General features: G+C 37.5%; 1 protein-coding gene across 16 annotated transcripts in view; it reads left to right on the top strand.

Annotated features, from left to right (window-relative positions):
• The window catches only part of PDCD10 (programmed cell death 10), a 41,836-nt gene that overhangs the window by 1,794 nt on the left and 18,721 nt on the right, over positions 1–21,321 (top strand). For 6 of the 16 annotated variants that reach the window (XM_008531331.2, XM_070582305.1, XM_070582296.1 and 3 more), the window contains one exon: positions 15,793–15,899. In XM_008531331.2, coding sequence (XP_008529553.1) covers positions 15,804–15,899 — 96 coding nt within the window. In that variant the 5' untranslated portion in view covers positions 15,793–15,803. Of the gene's footprint in view, positions 1–1,278; positions 1,465–10,532; positions 10,605–15,688; positions 15,900–21,321 lie in introns of all 16 variants that reach the window. The other 10 variants (XM_008531323.2, XM_070582298.1, XM_070582300.1 and 7 more) reach the window with 3 other exon arrangements.

Genomic DNA, 21,321 nt, shown 5'->3' with positions numbered 1-21,321 from the left:
TTTAGACTTGTTCATTGACATCAGGATTTCGTCATGATAAGTTTGTACGTAAGAATCAGATGTCTACTGATAGCAGGTCATCATTCGTGGTTTACTGTTGTAGAAGTTGACCACTGAAATATGCTGCGTTTTGAATGAACTCTTCAGTTGTTAGTATTATCAACAAGGTGTTTAGCTTTTGAATGCAGAAATACTTCCTAGAATTACAGGTATAACATTCCCCTATGATTGAAGTTAGGATGGCCTGGAAATTAAAATGACCTATAAAATAGAAGAGAGGTAGGATACTGTAGAATGAAATAAAATCAGGAATAATGGAGCACCATGAGTAAAGCAGTGCACAAGGAAGGAAGACCAACTAAACAATTGGAAAGTTATGTAAGGATGACTGGCTCTGTGCTGTAGTAGAAGGGTGCGGTAGTTTAAGTAGTCCATAAACTGAACATAAGTGATAGTAATGTATTTTCTAGATGGCACTGTAGGCATTGGCTTTTTCTGGGGCAAAGTGTGAAATGAGTTCTGACTTTTGACACACACCTATGAGGTGGTGGAAGGAGCTTTCGAACTAAAAGGTTAATTTGGAAATAAGTCAAATTAATGTTGTGCGTTTGTTCAGCATGTGTTAGTTTTTGTTCTTACTTCAGTTCTCCCACGAACTTCTCTTCATCTCTGAGGTCCGTTATAGTTTTGCTATTTCACCTATGTTGGAATGGTGGAGTGATGTTTCTACTGTATTTATCTTAAGTCACATACTGGAGTACTGTGGTCGTTTTGGATCTCTGCATATTAATTTAGCGTTCAGAGTGATGTGTACACTTGTATTTTTATAGTAGTTTCCAATTTACCAATGTCCACAATTGTTCTTATTTTGGGTTTTGTAGGAGCCTTGTGTCAGCTTTTGGACATCATCTCTTACAGGACTTAGGATTCTTCCATATACATCTGTCTCTTTTTCTTTAAGGATAAAAGGCCTGTAAGAACAGAACTGCGTATTAGCGTTGTATTCCCAGTAGGTAAAATCATTGAGTACCTGTTTACAAAGAGAATGACGAGATTCAGATTGGTTAAGTGTAAGGTCATGCCACTAGTAACTGGTGGGACCAAGGCATAATCCAGGTCTTCTGACTGCGCATCTTTGATATTGTGGAGTAAAGACTCAGTTCTCTTAGACTATTTATTTTACATGAGAAAAATATTTAAAATGACTTAAATGTTCAAATACTGTTACCCTCTTAACTGTATTTAATGCTGACAATTTATCTTTTGTCTGCTGTCCAGCTCTCCATCCTCATCCCCAGCCTTTGTCATTTGTTGGACCTTTCAGTTACTACATACATAAGCTCCCGCTTGACTTGGAGGCTTTTGTACAAGTTCCATCCCCTTTCCTGGACTGTCCCCGTCCCCTTCCTAAATCTGGCCAACTCCTAGCTGTTTTCAAGGCTCAGTCTATATGTGATTCCTCAGGTACACCTTCCCAGACCTTCTTTGATCCCTCCTTCCTAAAAGTAGAGTAAGTTCCTACTGTATATTCACCACAATCTGTACTTCTTTTTTGTAGCATCATCCCAATAGGAACTTAATTATTTCTGTATTTATTTCATAAATGTCTGTCTCTCACGCTAGACTATACGCTATCTAGGGGGGCCCTCTCCTTTGTCGTGTGCTTCACCTCACTGCTTATAGGGTATCTGGTACAAAGTTAGTGCTCAGCAAATATTTGCTGAATGAATGAACAAATGATTGAATGAAGGAATGCATTTGTGCACAGTGCCTCCAGCACTCTGCTAGGGACAGAAGTACAAAAATGAAGAAAACAGACATGCTTCCGACCCTTAGATAAAAAAGAGTTATTAACAAAAGTTTAATATAAATTGTAGAAAGACGTTTGTTCTTTCTTGGAGGACTCTAATATCAGGATAGTTTTCCATGGGGAAGAGACAAAGAAGTCATTTTCTATTTCAGCAAAATTTCTGTATGACAGAACTTTTTGGAGACCTTATCACTGTCCTGGATTGATTATAACAAGATATAGACATGAAAGAAACTAACTTTTAATGGATTCTCTTCTTCCCTAATGTTACCTCATTTTGTCCTCATTTTCCTTTTTCTCTTTGTTGTTTGTTTTTTTTTCCCCCTAGATTGGCAGCTGAGCTAACATCTGTTGCCAATCTTCGTTTTTTCTTTTTCTTCTACTTCTCCCCAAATCCCCCCAGTACATAGTTGTCTATTCTAGCTGTAGGTCCTTCTGGTTGTGCTATGTGAGATGCCGCCTCAGAATGACTTGATGAGTGGTACTAGGTCCTCGCCCAGGATCTGAACTGGTGAAACCCTGGGCCACCGAAGCGGAGCGCACGAACTTAACCACTTGGCCACAGGGCCAGCCCCCAGTTTACAATCATGGTATCTTCCTTTAATTTTACCTTTAATATCACCTACTTTAGAAAAGGTGACTTTATGAAATTGAGTAGTGCTTATTTCAAAGGAGCTTATATTTTGGGCTTGAAAATATTTCATAATATTGGGTCTTAAGATAATCTTATTTGCTTTAAATCTAGATACTTATGAGAGTAAAAAGATGATTATTTTTAAAACACACAAAACTAAGTTTCAGGGATGAATAATTGTGTTAGGTTTCTGCTCTGAAAAACAAGTTCGCTAGTCCTTCACAATACTATAGTAATGGCATAGAATAAATTCAACAGCTCTGATTTCCTGTAGCCTTACATGCCTACATGAATTCACCACTTCACTCTCCCGCAAAATATTGTCAAAAAGCTGATTGCTGATATTTGGCTTTAAAATTTGATAATACTCTCAGTTTTTATTATTAAATATGTCTCTGATAAGTCCCAAAGTTATTTTTTCTTAAGTCAGTCCTGATGTTATTTGAATTTTGAATAAAATATTCACATTTACTGGGGGCTGGCCCTGTGGCCTGGCCCTGTGGCCCAGCCCCGTGGCCAAGTGGTTAAGATCGTATGCTCCACTTGGGCAGCTCAGGGTTTTGCTGGTTCAAATCCTGGGCGTGGACATGGCACCACTCATCAAGCCATGCTGGGGCAGCATCCCACATGCTACAACTGGAAGGACCCACAACTAACAGTACACAACTACGTACCAGGGGCTTTGGGGAGAAAAAGGAAAAGTAAAATCTTAAAAAAAAAAATTCACGTTTACCTGTCATAACCAATATTTAGAGGATAAAATTGAAGTACTGCTTATATGTTGTTGGATTATTAAGGTCAGTATGCTAGGTAATGTTACAAGAATTTTAAGCTAATTACACGATAAATAATTTTTTCTCCATAATATAAACTGTAGAAGTGATTTAGAAGTTAAATAGCGTGATTGATTGCGTATATTCGTGTATTTGAACTGTTATAGAAAGTTGCAGTCTTCTGTTTTAGGAATATGCGTGTGCACGTGCACACACACACACACAGTGCAAAAAATGAAAGCACCTTTATTGCAACAATTAGAAATAAGGTATTTGCAGGGGCTGGCCCAGTGCTGTAGTAGTTAAGAGTACATGCTCCAATTCAGCAGGCCAGGGTTCACGAGTTTGGACCTGGGCGTGGACCTACACTCCACTCATCAAGCCGTGCTGTGGTGGCATCCCACATGCAAAATAGAGAAAGATTGGCACAGATGTCAGCTCAGAGCAAATCTTCCTTGAGCACAAAAAGGAAGATTGGCAACAGATGTTAGCTCAGGGCCAGTCTTCCTCACCAAAAAAAAGAAATAAGGTATTCACAGAGAGTTAAACAGTGTAGTTTGGTGGTCCATTTTTGTGTATATGAAGATGAAAAATTCAGTTTTCTCGTTTTAGCTACAAAATTAATCGCATCTTAATGTAGTGTAATATTACAATCTTGTTTTTCAAGGTCACCCTTATATTTTTGGTTTGGGTGATCTTTTTTCCAAACACCCAAGAAGTGATTTGAATTTATTCAGTCTCAATCTCACTCTTCTACAGTTGCCCAGAATCCAGTGTTGCTATATGGTTTAAAAAAAGAGAGAGAGAATTTTACCAGCAAATTTATGAATTATAGGGTAACAGCAGTGGAACTTATTAAATGGTAGTCACTACTGTTTACTCATGCCAGTCCTTTGGAAATAAGTTTACCAGAAGTAAGTCTAGATTGTATAATAATGATATTTCAGTTCATTCATTTATCAAATATTGATTGAGCATATATTATGTATGAAATTGCCTTAAATGAGCCAGGATATAATATGATAGCCAGCATTTATTGAGCAGTAACTAAGCACAAGGCATCATGCAGGCGTTTCACACCTTCTTGTATAATCTTACAGCAACCCTGTGAGGTGGAGGCACTATTATCCCTAATTTCAACGAGGAAACTTAAGTGCAGAGATGTTAAGCAACTTGCCCAAGGTCGCACGACCAGTAATTGCTTGCAATTAGGGTTTGACTTCATGCTGGCTGACTCAAGAGATCCTATTTTTAATCATCAGTAAAAACGATGTTAGTGGTCGAGCTCTAGTGAAGAGAAGTTAGCTTTAGAGTTGCACTTGCAGAGATGTTGTATCTTAGGCGCTAAGGTCAATGTGGCAGGTGAAAATTACTTATATTCAAACTTACTCTAAAAAATCCCTTGGGAAGTTACCACTTTGGAGACTAACATAACTTCAACACAGCCAGGTTTTCCTCTGGCGTTGGAATAGAATTGCTTTTCCTTTGAGTATTAGGTGAAATATTTGACGTGTTATTCAGAGACCATGTTGGAAAAGAAATGTGTGTTATAATATAAGAATCACAGTGTGGCGAGCTGCTTATTGTGAGAGGCACTGTGGCTCTAAGTCTGGTGGAGGAGTAGCTTATCCATGTCTCTTATCTCTTTCACTCTGGGGCTTATGTGCATGAAATGGAATTATGATCACCTATGTATTTCAATAGTTATTCTTTCTTTTTTCTTTTAAAGATTTTATTTTTTCCATTTTCTCCCCAAAGTCCCCCGGTACATAGTTGTGTATTCTTCATTGTGATTTCTTCTAGTTGTGGCATGTGGGACGCTGCCTCAGCGTGGTCTGATGAGCAGTGCCATGTCCGCGCCCAGGATTCGAACTAACGAAACACTGGGCCGCCTGCAGCGGAGCACGTGAACTTAACCACTCGGCTACGGGGCCAGCCCCAACTTCTTTCTTTTTTTTTGAGGAAGATTAGCCCTGATCTAACATCTGCTGCCAATCCTCCTCTTTTTGCTGAGGAAGACTGGCCCTGAGCTAACATCTGCTGCCAATCCTCCTCTTTTTGCTGAGGAAGACTGGCCCTGAGCTAACATCTGTTCCCATCTTCCTCTACTTTATATGTGGGACGCCTAGCACAGCATGGCTTGCCAAGTTATGCCATCTCCGCACCCGGGATCCGAACCGGTGAATCCCAGGCCACCGAAGCACTTAACCGCTGCGCCACTGGGCTGGCCCCAATAGTTATTTTTCTTTTAAAGAAATGTTAAGTATGTCAGTTGAACTTGCGTAGGGTAAATGTATGTATAACGTGATGCAGGTATACTCGCTGGATTTATGCATAGTGGCAGCTTGACATGTATTTCTTTATTGTCTCTCTTCCCTGCAAGACCGAATGCCCTCAAGGGCATGGACAGTATCTGGCTTTTCATCACCACATCTCCAGCTAACACTGTCACTGACTTACTTTGACCCTACAGAGTACTGTGCTAGGGACTAGGAAATAGAGAAAGGAGTAAAACTTCTCTTTAGGGCAGATAAATTTAGTGGATAGAAAGGGATGCATTTAGCCTTTCTGATGTATTAAGTACTTTTACATACATCAATTCATTTGATAATTTTGCATCAGAGCTGATGGGAAGGGGAAAAAATTGATAGTTTCTCTAATTTACCCTCTGCTCCCTGGCACTGAACCGTGCCTTCCTGTGTTCCTCAACCATCCTGTCTTCAGGATGAACTGGAACTCCAGTGGAGATTGGAGTTAAGGAATGACCAAACCCTAAGATGTTACACCCCTGCTGCCTCCTTAGACTTACGTAAGGTTGCTACAACAAAAGCCAGTTGAGAATGGTAAATGAGTCAGCCCTGGCCTCGGCTGCAACTGCTTCCTATACCAGTTCAGACTGTCGAGAGGCTTTCTTAATTTAATTCCACAGGATTTTGAATAGTGCTGTGGCCTTTTATTGAGAAATACGGATACTTTGTGAATGCCTTTATCTGTAATAAAATTGGCATTTTGGCAGTGTTGTCAAAACTTGAGCGATTTCTGAGGTGCTACCTTAATTTTGGTGCTCTTCCTGAAAAAAAGAATTACAGTTTTGCAAGTCAAGGTTACAGAGGAACTGTATATACAATATAAGCAGATGCCATTCTCTCGGCCTAATTTCTTGTGACTAACAGTATTTGTATTTAAGATTAGTTGGGAGCTAAAGATGAAGTTAAATGTCATCAAGATAGAACCTAGTCTTTATTAGTACCTACTGTTAAATGAACCAGAGTCAGTTTGTTATCTGGGGCTAATAATTTTATCAATTTTTGAGTGCCTTGTCGCAGTGTTTTAGTGCAAAGAAATTTTGTAAGGTAAAGAAAATACACATTGCATATCGGAAAGGACATTTAGGCAGTTAGAAGTCATTGGGTTAAAAGGTTAAATAGCTTTCTAAGATTCTAAGTGATACAGAGGAGGTAGGCCTGACCCATGTGGGACAGTCTCCTTAATGGTAGTTTGAAGAATAGAGAACATAGAAACAGTATGAGGGCTTGAGTTTAGTTGATTTTCTAAGGGATTTTAAAGGAAAGCTTTAGTATTATATTGGAGAAATTAAAATAGGAGATGACAAATACTAACAAAAAAGAAAATAGAAAGATGTACCTCAATTAAACACTAAATGACTATTCAGTTAGGCATTATTTCATTCCTGAGCCACTAGATTGAGAACTTTATGGGCAAAAGATGAACATATTCAGGGGCCAAATTTGTTTCCTGCCCACCAACAAATGTTTTCGTTTGAATTATGTTCAGACCAGGATTCAGGCATTGGTGTAGGAAAAAAATTGAGGATTGTCACAACTAAAGAGATATATAATTTTTTCTGCTGAACAAGTTGTTCAGAAATATCTTAGAAGCCAGTTGTTGCTATTTTTGTTATTGTTGTTCCCATTTCCCATCAACTAATTCAGAGTAATGAGCCCTTTGAATCTGTGGTCAACTTTTAATAATCCTATGAAGATTATCCTGTTTTTTGAATTATCTTGAGATGGTTTTTGATCGCATCTTGATTTCGCTCTGCTACCCAGTCTGCTTCTGGGCCAGTGCTTTCTTTATTAAGTTGATCCATGTACATTAAGAGAATAAAAAGTAATTTTTAACATAAGCTTGGGAAATAGTTTTAAAATGCCTATAATGGCTTAATTCTGTTAAGTATTCCGAAACTATGTAATTTGCTGTGGATGATATATGTAACTTTTGTCTAGTGGCCCAGGTGATTTATTTATACCTCCATTGTGGCAAATGAGGGAGAAAGGTTTTAAAAATCTGCTATGTAAGTGGCCTTTCTGATGTTGTGCTATCAGTATTAGGCTATCGTTGTGTGTGTTGTGTGTGCTGTTCGGGGACAGGACTAGGATGAGGCAAGCCAGGGGCCTAGGGTGCAAAATTTAAGGAGGCACTCACTCTGTGTCATGCAAGTCAGAGCTAAATTTTGTTTTCTAGCTGTCTAGATGCCTCCTCCTGGTTCCGGTCCTGATGCCATGTCAGGTTCATAGAATTTTGGATAAAATAGTTAACAGTATTAACTAATAATAACTAAAGCAATATCAAGAAATAACAGTATTAACTGTGACTAAAGCACTGTATTAAGTGCTTTGTCTATGCATTTAGTTCTCTTAATGACCCTGTGAGGATGAATGCTTCAATCACTATTCTCATTAACTTCTCACTGAGTTTAGAAAGAGAGATTAAATAACTTCTATCACCCACCTGAGTTTGAGACTTCAAACTCGGGTCTTTGTTTCAAATCTGAGTGCTTATCTACTGCTCTGTGGTGTCCATCTGTGTGTATAAAAACTTAATTACTTCATCCATTTTATGGATTTCTGTATTAGGAAACAGTACTCCCCCAGATATGCAGGGGCATAGCCTGACATGATGCAGTTAAGTTTTAAGGTGAGTGAGTCAGAGGGCTCAGCAGCAGCAAAGTGAAGATCCACAAGCTTGTGCTGCTGAGTATCCTAGAGCGACCTTGAATCAGAGCCACATTCCGCTGACTTCAGTCTCAAAACAGTCTACAAGGAGTCTGGGGGTCTTGACCGTAACCTGATTGAGTGGTCGTTCGGTTTGGCAGACTAACTTGGACAATAGGCTGTAGTCGTTCAGTAGCGTATTTGTTTAAAATATGTGTCACCATTCTTTTGTGTTTCTTAATGTGAATTTCTGTGGACTTTTATTTCTAAATTGTGAAATTTGGAGATTGGACTAGATAATATGACTCTTTTCATTTTAAAATTTTAGGGTCTTAACACTTAAGTTTCTTAAATGTCTAAGCATGTGACAAGACTAAGGGTAAATTTACTGGTGAAAGATTGAGATCTGGAACTGTCCGAGTTATGGAAAAATCTGGGTCCAGCTGTCTTTTGCCAGCCCTTACCCTTACTTTTGGGACCACTCACCCTTGTTCTTCATAATGCTTTGTTCATAACGCTTGCATAGTGGTTGTCCTAGAGCTGTGCTTTTCAAATTGTGGAGAGAGAGGTATTTAAAGAGTTCCTGTGAGAGGGAGGGGCTGGTAAACTGTTACTTAATACATTTATTAGATGAATGAAGAGTTTAGTGTGTTTTGTCTCTCATTTATAGGGTTTGATAAAAGAATTTATTTGAAAAACGGAAGAGAATTGTGCTGTCTTAAAGAGGTGTAAAATCACGTATCTTCCTCTATTTATCCAGCTTTCAGGAGTCTGATTTCTTTGTGCAGACCTGGGTGATTGTGCAGACCTGGCTTCTGGAAAGAGATCTGATCTTATCATCGTAGATTAAAGTGTACTTAATCGTCATAGCTAATATTGAATAATTACTGTGTGCCATACACTGCTCTAAATGCTTTATCTGTAATAACTTGTTTAATCTTCACAACCACCTTCAGAGGTAGATGCTATTGTTATTCCGAGTTAGTAGATGAGAAAACTGTGGCACAGAGAAGTTAGACAAAACTTGCCTTGGGTCCCACAAGCTAGTAAGTGCTAGATCCAGCATGGAATCCAGGCAAGTCTGGTTCTAGAATCACTATGCTTGTTGCCTCTGTGGTACGAGTGCTATTAATGTTGGCTAAGTATAATTGAAACACTCCTAGTCCTGTTTTTCTTTAGGTAAATTCTGGATATTGAAGTCTTTCTTAGAACCTTAATTCTCACTTAACCCTCTGTAGGAAAATAAATTGTGTTTTAAATGGTTGATTTATAAGCATATGTTTAGAACCGAGTCTGCTTCTTACTTAGGGAACACGTATCTGTGACAGATAGACAGAGATTAACAGAATGATGAAGGGAATGGAGTGAAATGTAGCACACTGCTACATTTAGGCATTTTTCCTTCATGGGTCATTGTACTCTAATTTGCTGTAAGCTGTTTTCGAAGACATTGTAACTTTCAGATGATGTTTTAGTTACATCCTTTGTTACTTCTTAATTAACAGCTCAACAAAAGCTTCCTTGATCAGTGATGTTTAAGAGATATTGAAAATTATATCTTTTTGATCTTGTTTTTTAAAAAACCATAGCTGTAGTCGTTCAACCAGTTAGTGGTGTCAGATACACAGAATTTGTGGTTTAGCAGAGAGTGCCCTTAAAATTTGTTTGAGTAGGTTAGACCTCCCAGTAAAGTGATAAATCATTGTGTAATGTGTACTTTCTTTGAATGGTTATTTAAAAGTGCAAAAATACAGTGCTTAGTAACTTAGTAAATTAAAATCATTTAATATAGAGGCTTTATGGTTGATTTAGAAATTACCTCATCTTTTATTCTAACTACATCTCTTTCAAGTATACAGCTCAGTTTTCGTCCATTTTAAGAAACTGAAGCACAGAGGGATGAAGTGACTTGTCCAGAGACGAGGTGCTCTATAATGGCTTTACCAGGATTTGAGCCCATCTTTTCAGACCTTATTTCTTATGCTCTTTTCACGTATCTCTGCACAAATAGTTCACTTAATATGAAGAAGCCTAGAAAAAAAATTGACAGATATAAACAAATACAGTGGCAAAGTGTAATATTAATGTATTACACTTACCATTAAGAAGAGATTGTTCCTAGATGTCCCTAAATGCAAAACTCTGTAAGTACTAAACTGACAGCAGTGCATCCTCGGGGAGGTTGAGTTCCACATTACCTTGTTAAAATAGGAAACTGTATAATGGAAGACCTGGGATTATAGAAAATATAATTTGCAGAGGAAGGAGAGAGTTGTAGGTATGTCCTGAAGGCTTCAAGCTCCTTTTGGTCTAAGTAGGATCTCCTGCTTACCCTGGTCCTCTGCCTCCCTTTTTCCTAGCTTCCTCCTCTAAACCTTTGGTCTCTTGTTTGGAAGTGGCTACAACATTTTGACATGAGAAGGCTCTAAAAGGTAGGTTGTGATATCAAATGCCCACCTTTCCAGCTGTGTGAAATGACCAGACTGGTCTACACAGCCTTGGAATAACTCGATTTCTCTAGGAGCTTGATGGGTATGATGGGTGATTTCAGGTGCTTCAGAGAAAGCAAGGGGTTGTCAGTTATTTAAAACCCTGGATCAACTAACTATTGGGGAGGATCTCCTTACTAGAATTCGTAAATCGTTTTTATGATCTGATGAGATTTTTTTCCTTTTTTTTTTTAACTTTCCATGAGATGGACTGCTTTGGAATCTATGGTAGATATCAATAATAAAATTTTATCATCATTGAATCTTAGAGTACTGAGGCGTTTAAGATAGTATAATTTTATGCACTTTCTGTTTCTGATGGGGAAATAAGGTCATGATTAAGTGAAGCTTTCACAAAATCTGGACAAAAACCCCTGTCACAGAAGCTTAGTCAAACTTCATTTTACCTCTGTCCCTGAGACTGGCTTTAGCAGCTAGTTCCTCTGACTCTAGCCACTGTTCTTTCCGTATCAGTGATTTCCAACCTGTCTTGTTTACAAGAATCATCTGGGCCGTCTGCTAAAAATACAGCTTCATGTACCCTTTCTTGGAGATTCTGATTGAGTAATCTTGGGAATATGTGTTTTTTATGGGCACTGAAGTGACTGATGGCTCAGGTCATCCAACATTTGGGAACTGCAGCCCTCTGCACCCTTTCCCATAGAGAAAATTTTGCTTTCTGCTAAAAGCTGCACAACTTTTTGAATCTTGCTTATATGTAAAGCAAGGTTAACGTAGGTTGGAAACTGTTGTACTTTCAAAATTTTGTGAACTATTAAATTATACACTAGTTGTGTCCCGAGGATCTAAAAGACATCCTAGCAGCCCTAATAAAAATGAGACATTAGAATTTATAATCTTTGCTGTTTTATTTTTCTGTAGTTTTATTTGGTTTTCATGTAAATTTCTGCTGGAATTCTGATTTTATTTGCAATCATCTGATGCTCATATTCTCTTAGCTTACTATAGTAGGAAGAGCTTGAGATAGCAAAAAGAAGTAAAAACTGGTAAATGTGGCTCCAGACTTTGTTAGTAGAATTAGATTTATGTGTTTGTTTTTGTTTTGCTAGACTTGACATTTGAAAAGTATTAGTAAGACTGATTCAGCTTATATATTGCCCATCTCTTATCTCATTAATTTATCATCTGAGAAACATTTATTAAGTGCCTACTATATACATGATATAGTGACTCCAATGTCTCTCATGGGAAAAAGAAATAAACTTAGTAATGTAAACACATGGATTCTACTTACTGCTAAAATGAATAAACTTCTTTTAGCTAAATGTTCATGGACAGATTGGAGAGCCAACATACATACATCTATATATATATATATCCATCCATAGAACAACAACAACAAACTAACTTCCCCTCTTTAGGGTGGGAAATTAAAGAAATTATAAGAATTTAGAATCGAGTAAGGGAGCTAAGTACTAGATTTGACTATAGAGGAAAACAAGACAAATAGACATGCCTGTGAACGTTTTAAGTATAGAATTTGCTTTACACAGGAAGCTTCTTTTTCTCCCAAAAACTACGTATATCAGTTCCAAGACTTCCGTTTGTCCACTCATTTTATTTGTGAGTAAATTGCTTTGGCTCTAGAGTTATCTCGTGCCCCAGATGGAATAGAGTGAGGCTGTTTCAGGAAATGCTGATTCTGAGCCTTGAGATATGCTGCCTGACTCTTTGAACGAACAGACTCCTGTTGGTTGGTTGTGCAGGATGGAGCAGAAACTCCTATGACAAAGAGTTGGCAGTAGAATGACCAAGAACCTATTTTTGTTGCCGCCTCTTTCTAAACAAATAATAATCGTCTTAAGCCCAGGAAGATATTTGAAACTAATTCATCTTGTGTTAGAAATTAGCAGTGCTATTTTGAACTTTCAAGGAAATAAGGGGAAAAGTATAAATAACAAGGTTGTTTATATTCTGTTTGTTTTGGTATCCCCATATCTCAAAGGGTATTCTGAAGAAAAATTTGTTTAAATAAGAGTATACCTTTTTCTAAGTTATTAGGATCTGTAGTTCTGGTTCTTGTTTTTTTAAAATTCTGTGGATGCTAACTGCTGAAGAAACAAGGCTTACTTTGAAATGAAAACTTTTCCCCAAAGCAGCACGTTTGAAATGGGAAGCAAAGTAGTTCTTGCTATGTTACCGCCATACCCACATTAAATTTTTATTATTTATGATTAGCTAGCAGTTGTAATCATGGGCAAGTCCTTTTTAAGACTTTGGCTTCTATTGTACTAGATGGTGGATGAGGTGACTTTTTAAGGCCTTTTCAGATTTGGCATTTGGAGTCAGTAATCTTCAGTTGGCTACGCATGCATGATCAGCACTCACCCCAGAAACCAGTATTGCTTAGAGGGCTGAAACTTTGTTAATATGCTGCCTGGCTGCTCAGGGCCTGGCCACACCCATCCTGAAAGGAAGGAACCTTCTTCAAGGGGCAGGGCCTCAGCCCTTGCTCAGCTCAACTGACCCTTGCTCTTTAGGTAGCAGAGTAATTGCTGGTTGTCCTTTGACATTCATAGGCCATTTGGTAATCTACTTTTCCACTTAGAAATAAGTTGTGAATACCTTTTTATAATAAGCTTGGAACAGAGAAGAGCTGAAATGCAATGATACTAGTCAAAATAAAAATGATGGACAGTGGATGCACAGTATAGAGAGTAATAGAGAGCATCGGTATCAATGGAAAAAGCAAGTGAGAAATAGAAGAAAACGGGCCAACAGCGGAACTTAAAGACTATTTCATTGGGTGACAGAAAAAAAAATCATTTGTTTATTTCATAAATGTTTATTCATTACCTATACAGTATTAGGCCTGGTACTAAATACAGAGCAGTGAACAAGACAATCTGACCTTATGGAGCTATGGAAGGAAAGGAATGAACAGTTGTGATTATCACACAAGGGAGAAGTCAGGATGCTGTACTGCTGTGGCAGAACTGGAGCAGAGAGCAAGCATCACAAAAACCAGGTGTTTCAAAGAGAGAAGGTGGTTTTAAATGCTCCCAAGCATGGACAACAACTTAAAAAAAGTTATTTGATTTCCTGACAAGGTCAAGAGTTGACGCTCAACGAGTATGCTGAAAAAGGAGCAGCAGGGCCGCAATTGATATTTACCTACTTCCTCTTGCTCACTATTCAGGTCCTGTTGATCTCATATAGATATACTAGGTCTTTTAAGTTTTCTCTGCCTTTAACTTCTGTTCTCCATTCTATCCTTAAGCTAGGACCAAAGCCATCTACTTAAATCAATGGTCTGAATTGGTAGTGGTCCTATAGGGTAAAATTGAGGAATTGGCCTTTTTGTTGTTGTTTATGAAGTCCAGGAGCAGATTGCAGCTCAGAAACGGAAAACTTTCCGTTTTTAGAACTGCCAGAAATGGGACTAAATGATTTCAGTAGGTGTTGAGTTCCCTTCACTGGTTATCATATGGAAGGGATTGTAAGCATTTCTCAAATGGGACAGGTTGTTGGAGCTTTGTGAAGCTGTAAGTACTCCAGACCTTTGATTGTATCTTTCAGACTGCTTAGATCTTCCACAATTGGGCCCAGATACATTTTTTCTTTTCTTTTTTGAGGAAGATTAGCCCTGGGCTAACATCTGCCACCAATCCTCCCTTTTTTGCTGAGGAAGACTGGCCCTGAGCTAACATCTGTTCCCATCTTCCTCTACTTTATATGTGGGACATCTGCCACAGCATGGCATCACAAGCCATGTGTAGGTTTGTACCCGGGATCTGAACTGGTGAACCCTGGGCTGCCAAAGCGGAACATGTGAACTTAACCGCTGTGCCGCCAGGCTGGCCCCAGGCCCAGATACATTTTTAATGATTAGGACTACATGTTATTCAAGCTCCACTGCATCTTGCATGTAATAAGTGCTTAGCATGCATTTATTCGGTGAAGGAATACCTTCTGGGGATTTTCTTGGGTAGGTAAGCTGGGTTCTTTGCTTCTACTTCATTTGGTTTTTCAATGTGTAAGTGTCATCTGGATTCAGAGGACTGGGATCAAATCTTGGGCCTCTGCACGTGTGATCTTGGGCAAGTTATTTATCATCTCTGAGCCTACATTTTCATCTGTAAAATTAAAATGACAGTCTAAATTAAGTTAATCATGAGGACTAAATGCATGTGAAAAATGTTTTATAATCTGAAAATGCTTCACAAATGGTAGAAATTATTCAAAAATTGATGGCTTTTTTACATTTATTAATATATATTGTTTAATATATAGCTATGGCACTACTGTTATTCCTTCACTTTATAATTAGGTTCATTTTTTAGCCTAGCAAAGGAAATAAATGCAGTCGATTTCTGTAGAAACCAACACATTTCCTCAACTCCTCAAGGCAAAATTTCTCTACTTAATTTTTGTGTCAGATTTGGACAAAGATTCAAAAAGTACCACTGTTAAAATTAAGTAACATAATTTTTTCCTAAGTAGACCACACTTGGTAGAATTTTCCTGGTTTTAAGATTTGTCTTAAAACTTTGGTGCTTGCTATGTTTTTGTTGTTATTTTTAGGTGACAAAAGTCAATGAACAATTAGCAAAAAGATTTTAATGAAAATGTTAAACATCTTAATTCTTTAATTTGGTTTTCTCTATACTTATTTATCATACATTTCATAGTTTTCATTTTATATTACATATAAATGCTTTAAGTATGCTTCTTGATACTTTTTCTTAGGTTGTATATGATGGAATTAGATACATCATTAATCTGTGGTGCTCCATGAGACCACTGCGTTCAGGCTGGGTGGGTTCGTGAGTCACTGCTTTGTGAAGTAGTACCTAATGAGGGAGATTAGCTGTAAGAAAGGGCAATTCTTGAGTCTGAAGAGGAAAAGAGAGATGTCTCGCTGACCAGGGTTGCCTTCACAAGTAAGATATATTAACAAATTAGCTTGTTGTAAGATAGGGACCCTACTTTGGAAAAGAAAATTATTTGCATTTGTAGTTTCCCTTTAATAATGGTAAATCTCTGATTTCTTCCCCTTTAACCAGGTCAGTATATGTTTTGTGCCCTATTCTTTTATCACAAAAAAGAGAGGAAATACTGCAGTGAATGAAGATTCCTCTGCATTTTAGCACTGCTTTTTCTTCTGTAGTTGGCTTTTGAATGAGGATGACAATGGAAGAGATGAAGAATGAAGCTGAGACCACTTCCATGGTTTCTATGCCCCTCTATGCAGTCATGTATCCTGTGTTTAATGAGGTAAGTGGGTAAACATTTTCTCATATGATCTCTGCCTCATTGATTCCTGTTTGTTCCTTCATATAACAAATATTTATAAATGAACTTCATCTCGTATTAGGCATTGTGCCAGGCCTGGACATAAAACAGTGGGAAGAAAACCCAGATACATTGCTCTCCCTCTGGAGGTTTCACTGTAGAGGAAGAGAGAGACATTGAACAAAAGAATACAAGTAATTATATAGATGAAAAATTGTGATAAGTGCAATGAAGATAAAAAATTACTGTGTTAAATAAAATAGCAAGTGGGACCTATTTTATGAGTCAGGACAGCCCTTACTGAAGATAAGACATATATACTAAGATCTGAAAGAGAGAAATAAAAGCTAGACAGTTGAAGAGCTGGTGATAAGCACATTTTAGGTGGCCAGAAGAATAGGATAAAAATATTGTGAGTAAGAGTCAGTAGCAACAAAACATATTTTGACTGATAAATGGAAGATAGCATTGCTTTAGTATCTGGAGAAGATGTAGTTGCTTTTTAATTTGAGGAATTTTCTAGGACTTAGTTCTATCAATACATTTTTGTTTTTTCTTATAATATTAATATGCTAAGGTGTGTAGAGAATTCTAGAGCTGGGATTTCCTTAGAGATAATTTAATCACTTCCTTCCTTTTAATGGTGAATTGAGGTCCTGATACATGAAATCATTTTTCTGAAATTACTTAGGATGAAAATCTAGGACTCCAAATTCAGTGGCTTTAGCCTTTTTGTCTATTTAATTAGGTTTTTTCTTTTTTGCCATTTTATTAATCTAACTAATTATAAAGCTATCAACACCATTAACCTTATTGTTACTGTAGCCTGAAAGCCCTCACCATTTCCAATGATTTTTTCTCCCTTTTATAAAATATTTATATTAGAGCAATATTCTGGGTTTCAAAACCATTTCGTTGTTAGGTTTAATAATATTGTATTTGATGTATTTTATGGTCCTAAGTCTTGGAGACAGTAGAGAGTGATGCATTTTCTTCAACTTGAAAACCACAGACTTAGTTGCCATTTCAAGCATGCATTTTGGAATGTCAAACACTATCAAATAGCGTTAGATTCAGTGACCATAAAAGAAAACTCAAAACAGTGACTTGGGTAAAAGTTTATTTCTCTTACATAAAAAATTCTGAAGCTAAGTGGTCCAGGGCTGGTAGTAGCATGGCTCAATATCATCAGAACTCAGGGTCCTATCTGCTGCATTATCAGGGTCACTTCATGTGGCATGGTTGCTGAAGCTCCATCCGTTGTGTCCTAAATTGTTGTCTGGAAGGGACAAAAAAATGGAGCAGGGGTGGATTGTCACTTCCAGCTGCTTCAGCTTCCTTACGTTAACCTTTTTGAAAGTCTACAGAAGACTTCCGTTTACATCTCATTGGCAAGAACGTAGTTATGACTGCACCTAGCTGCAGAGAAGCTTGGGAAATTTAGAATTTTTGTTACTAAAGTGGAAGCAGGTGGGTGGCATCTTTTGAAAAACCTTCCCTATTATAGTGCTACCATGCTAGCATTGGAGGCACTCTATTAGCAATGGTTATACCCATCTCTGGCAGCTGTAGCCAGCACTCCAGTAATTAATTCCACCATTTTGTTCTAATACTTTACATAATCATTGCAAGACTACAGTTATTGTTGGAAGCAAGTGCTTCAGTTCTTTTTGGTCAATATATACAAAATGCCAGCCATTTTTTTGCTGAGTGCTCTGCTAGTGTCTGGAGATGCAGAGAAGAAACAGGCAACATACTTCTTCTCAAGAAGCTTAGGGAACACACACGTTTAAGCAGATAAAATTATCCTTGTACCAGCTGTGAGGTAAGGAGACAGTTACTGAAAACTAGAGGAACCCATCTTGATGATTGGTGTCAGCACTTCTCAGGTCCTTCAGGAACCATGGTGACAGTTGCACCCAGAGGTGCTCCCTCTTTTCATGTCTATAGCTAACTCTCTAAGCTATTGGGCCAAGTTGTTTGGGGGCATATTCTGTCTTTCTCTGGTATTTTCAGTGCTCCCTGAAGGGAGGGCAGTTTACATTGCAGAGCTTCAGTTTGGTCCTTCAGTTAAGGAAGAGGAATGAGAGCAGCTTCTTGTCAGCAGTTTGAGTGACCTTTTTCTGTGTATGGAAAACAGATTTTATTTGAATCTTGACTTTGGAAAACAGTTATATAAGATGTGGGATTCTGATCAAGTGAACTGTGGGGATTAATACTGATAGACCTTTCCTAATTTATTCACATGTAAGAAAAATTAACCTGAAAGAAAAAGAAATGGCTGTGAACGGACTAGTAAATTTCTTCTAGAAATAAAGGCAGTGATTCTCTCCAGATGAGATCTGAAAACATAGGTAGGTTATTGGGCCCAGAATTAGAACATGTTGCCAAATGATTCATAGTTGGTTCAAGAACTAATTGTGAGAAGTGAAATTTGAAAATAAAACAGCTAGATGAGGCAGACTGAGAGGTGCTATGTCAAATTGTCAGAGTCTGATTCTCAAATTGAATTTACTGATCTGACATCATGGTATCAAGCTTTTGTTGAACCATTTCTGTCCCGTCTTTAAAAATGAGTGTTCAAGATAACAAGCCTTTAGGAATAGTAGTGGTAGTAGGTCTCCTCTTTGATAGAGACGAAATCTGGGAACCTGATTTAGGCATGGAGTAAAATAATTATTGTGCCTTCAAATGCGGTGTTTGGTTAAAAAGAATAACATACTAGCATTATTCTCTGACATTCCAGTGTATTAATGTAATGTCTTAAATAAGATACGTAACCAGTTAAACATTAATATTTAAGTATAGTTCAAACATGGATTCTTCTATAAATCTACTAATGGGGAAATTAGAGCTTAGTTTGGCTCTGTTTTTCTGTGCTATGCAGATTTAAAGATAAAATGGTTGTCAAATTAATCTTACAGAAAATAGCGCCACAGGAGGGTTGACCATTGTACTCTGAAGCTAAATGATTTACTAAATTTTGTCCATAATATATTGTAAGAGTTAAAAAGCTTATGCATTCTCACCTTAATATTACGTCTGTAATAGTAACAGTGGTAGTCTAGAAGTCATCTAGTCGAACAGATTTTTAGGTAGTAGGACATCTTTACACCTGGGGAAATTTTAGTACTGTTACTCTAGCTCATACGGCAAAGTTATTTATGGCATTCTGGGAGCTTGATGCTTGCTAAACTTAATGAAGCTATGCCAAGACAGCTGAGAAGGAGTAGGATTCTTGTTTAATCAGCTGCGCAGAGTTCAGAGTCCAAGTATATTGCATGTGTTGTAAATGTACTGTGAAATAGGTCTCCTGGTTGCACTGTGGAATGAGTTTATAGAAACCTCATGTCAAGTCTTAGATCAGCTTCTCATGTACTATATTATTTTTTACTGATTCTTTGTATATGGAGGAGTAGAGCCGTATGGTTCACTTCTTTATTCCAGGAAAAGATATACCATGTATCTTCTATTCCTATGACTTTTTAGAGGAGTTGTTTTAAAGTGAAATATAATTTCTAAAGAAACTTGTATTTTGAGACAGAAATAAACAGTTCTGCAACTGAGTATGAGTTTTACATCACCGGAGGTTTATATGCTTGTTTGTTAGTAAATCACACAAAAACGGTACTTCTGAAGAAGTAATTAGTATCATTTTATTCAGAAGCATCCGAAGCAGCTGTTTCTGCCAACTCTCAGCAGAATATGCAACTTTTAATTTTTCCCAGGAAGCAAATGAAACCTGGGAATACTTCTTCAACTTTACCTACCCACCTATACTTTTCAGTCCTATTAAAAAAAAATCAAACTCCAAATTTTGAGCATAATAAACATACTTCCCACAATGAAGGCATGGGTTTCACCTGCAATCCCACCATCCAGAGGCTATCATAGTTAATATTTTGCGTTTAAATTGCTGGTCTGCCACTTACTAGGCTATGTAATCTTAGTTGCCTTATCTGTGAAATGAGGATAACAATAATATACTTAATTCTCACAACTCTGTGAAATAGAGTTAATATATTGTAGTGCTATACAATAGTATAGTAGTGTAGTATATGTAGTATATGTGTATGTATAATATATATATATAATGTATATGTATAATGTGTATAATAGTATCTGTAGTGTAGAATCGTACCAGGCATGTAGTAAGTGTTAGCTGTTATTGTTAAGGAGTCTCTCACTTAGTTTTCTGACAAAATTATAATCATATCCTAGAGTTTTGCATACTTTTAGGCAGTGTTTTAATGCAAAGTGTTTATACTAGGTAGGTGGTTCTGCTTAACCTTTTTTGCAAGGCAGCTGACAACCCCAGGAACTGATTCTTTTAGAAACATTTATTGAACTTAATATGTACAAAACACAGATGATCGCATTTGCCTTCTCTGCAGCAGCACAAAAGCTAAGAGATGGCCTCTCGATTGCGTCTACTTCTGGCATTCTTCTGGCATTTTCTGTTTTTAGACCTGACTCACCTCATTCTCATTTGAATTATTAGAGGTGTATATGGAGTTTTTATTCTTGTGACTTGGCCCAATTTAATTCCTTTTAAAGAATAGTATCAGTAACTTTTGTGGGGGTGGTGAGGGATGTCAGCATGGGGACCTCATGCCTGACTTGAGGAAGCAAGATTCGTAGACATTCAGAACCAACTAACCTAATTATTTTGACCTTAAAAAAAAAATTTCAAAAGATTTTATGCAGGACTCTTAGCAACCAAAGGGTTAAATGGATTTTTTTTTTAGATTATGGGTTAAAGAAACTCTTGATACTAGAAAATAACGTATAGTAATGAATTGATACTTCTGGAGGGAACAGTATAATAAAGGAGCTCTCTATGGAATCAAAATTATCTGTAAGCTCTTAAAATATTTTATAAATGATTCAGAGAATTAAATTGGACACATTTGCAGTTAATAGTAAGTGCTCTCAAAAGCTATCAAGCAGTTGTAGGAGGGGTCACAAAACTGCGAGCAGGCAGAACGTGAGGCTGGGGCGAGACCTGATGTTAGGCTCACCCAGCTTATCATTTCCCTCCAAATGTGCTTCAGCCTGCACTTTTCCTTCTCTTTTCGGTGAGATGTTAGTACCCTTTCCTCTCACTCTGATCTCTTCTTTTCCCTTACTCTTACTGGTGACATGGGAGTCCTTTACGGTGGAGGCCCAAGGAGTGCCTCTCCTTGTCCCGATATCCGTTAATGCAAAGTGTAATCTTATGTTCCCTCCTCCTTTTCTGGACTCAAAATATGGTGTCTACACTATCAAGTACTACTAAAAACTGATTGTGCTGGCTCTTTAAAGATACATAGCCAAAGACGGTTATCACAAAAGCTAGAATAATGCCAGACTCTAAAAGTATTGGAAACAAAATAGAAATTCTTTTCTCTTCTAAAATTACATA

This window comes from Equus przewalskii, chromosome 18, assembly GCF_037783145.1.
Source record: "Equus przewalskii isolate Varuska chromosome 18, EquPr2, whole genome shotgun sequence".
Taxonomy (NCBI): domain Eukaryota; kingdom Metazoa; phylum Chordata; class Mammalia; order Perissodactyla; family Equidae; genus Equus; species Equus przewalskii.
Note: the sequence above shows the minus strand (reverse complement) of the source record. Positions and strands in the feature narration are given on the sequence as shown.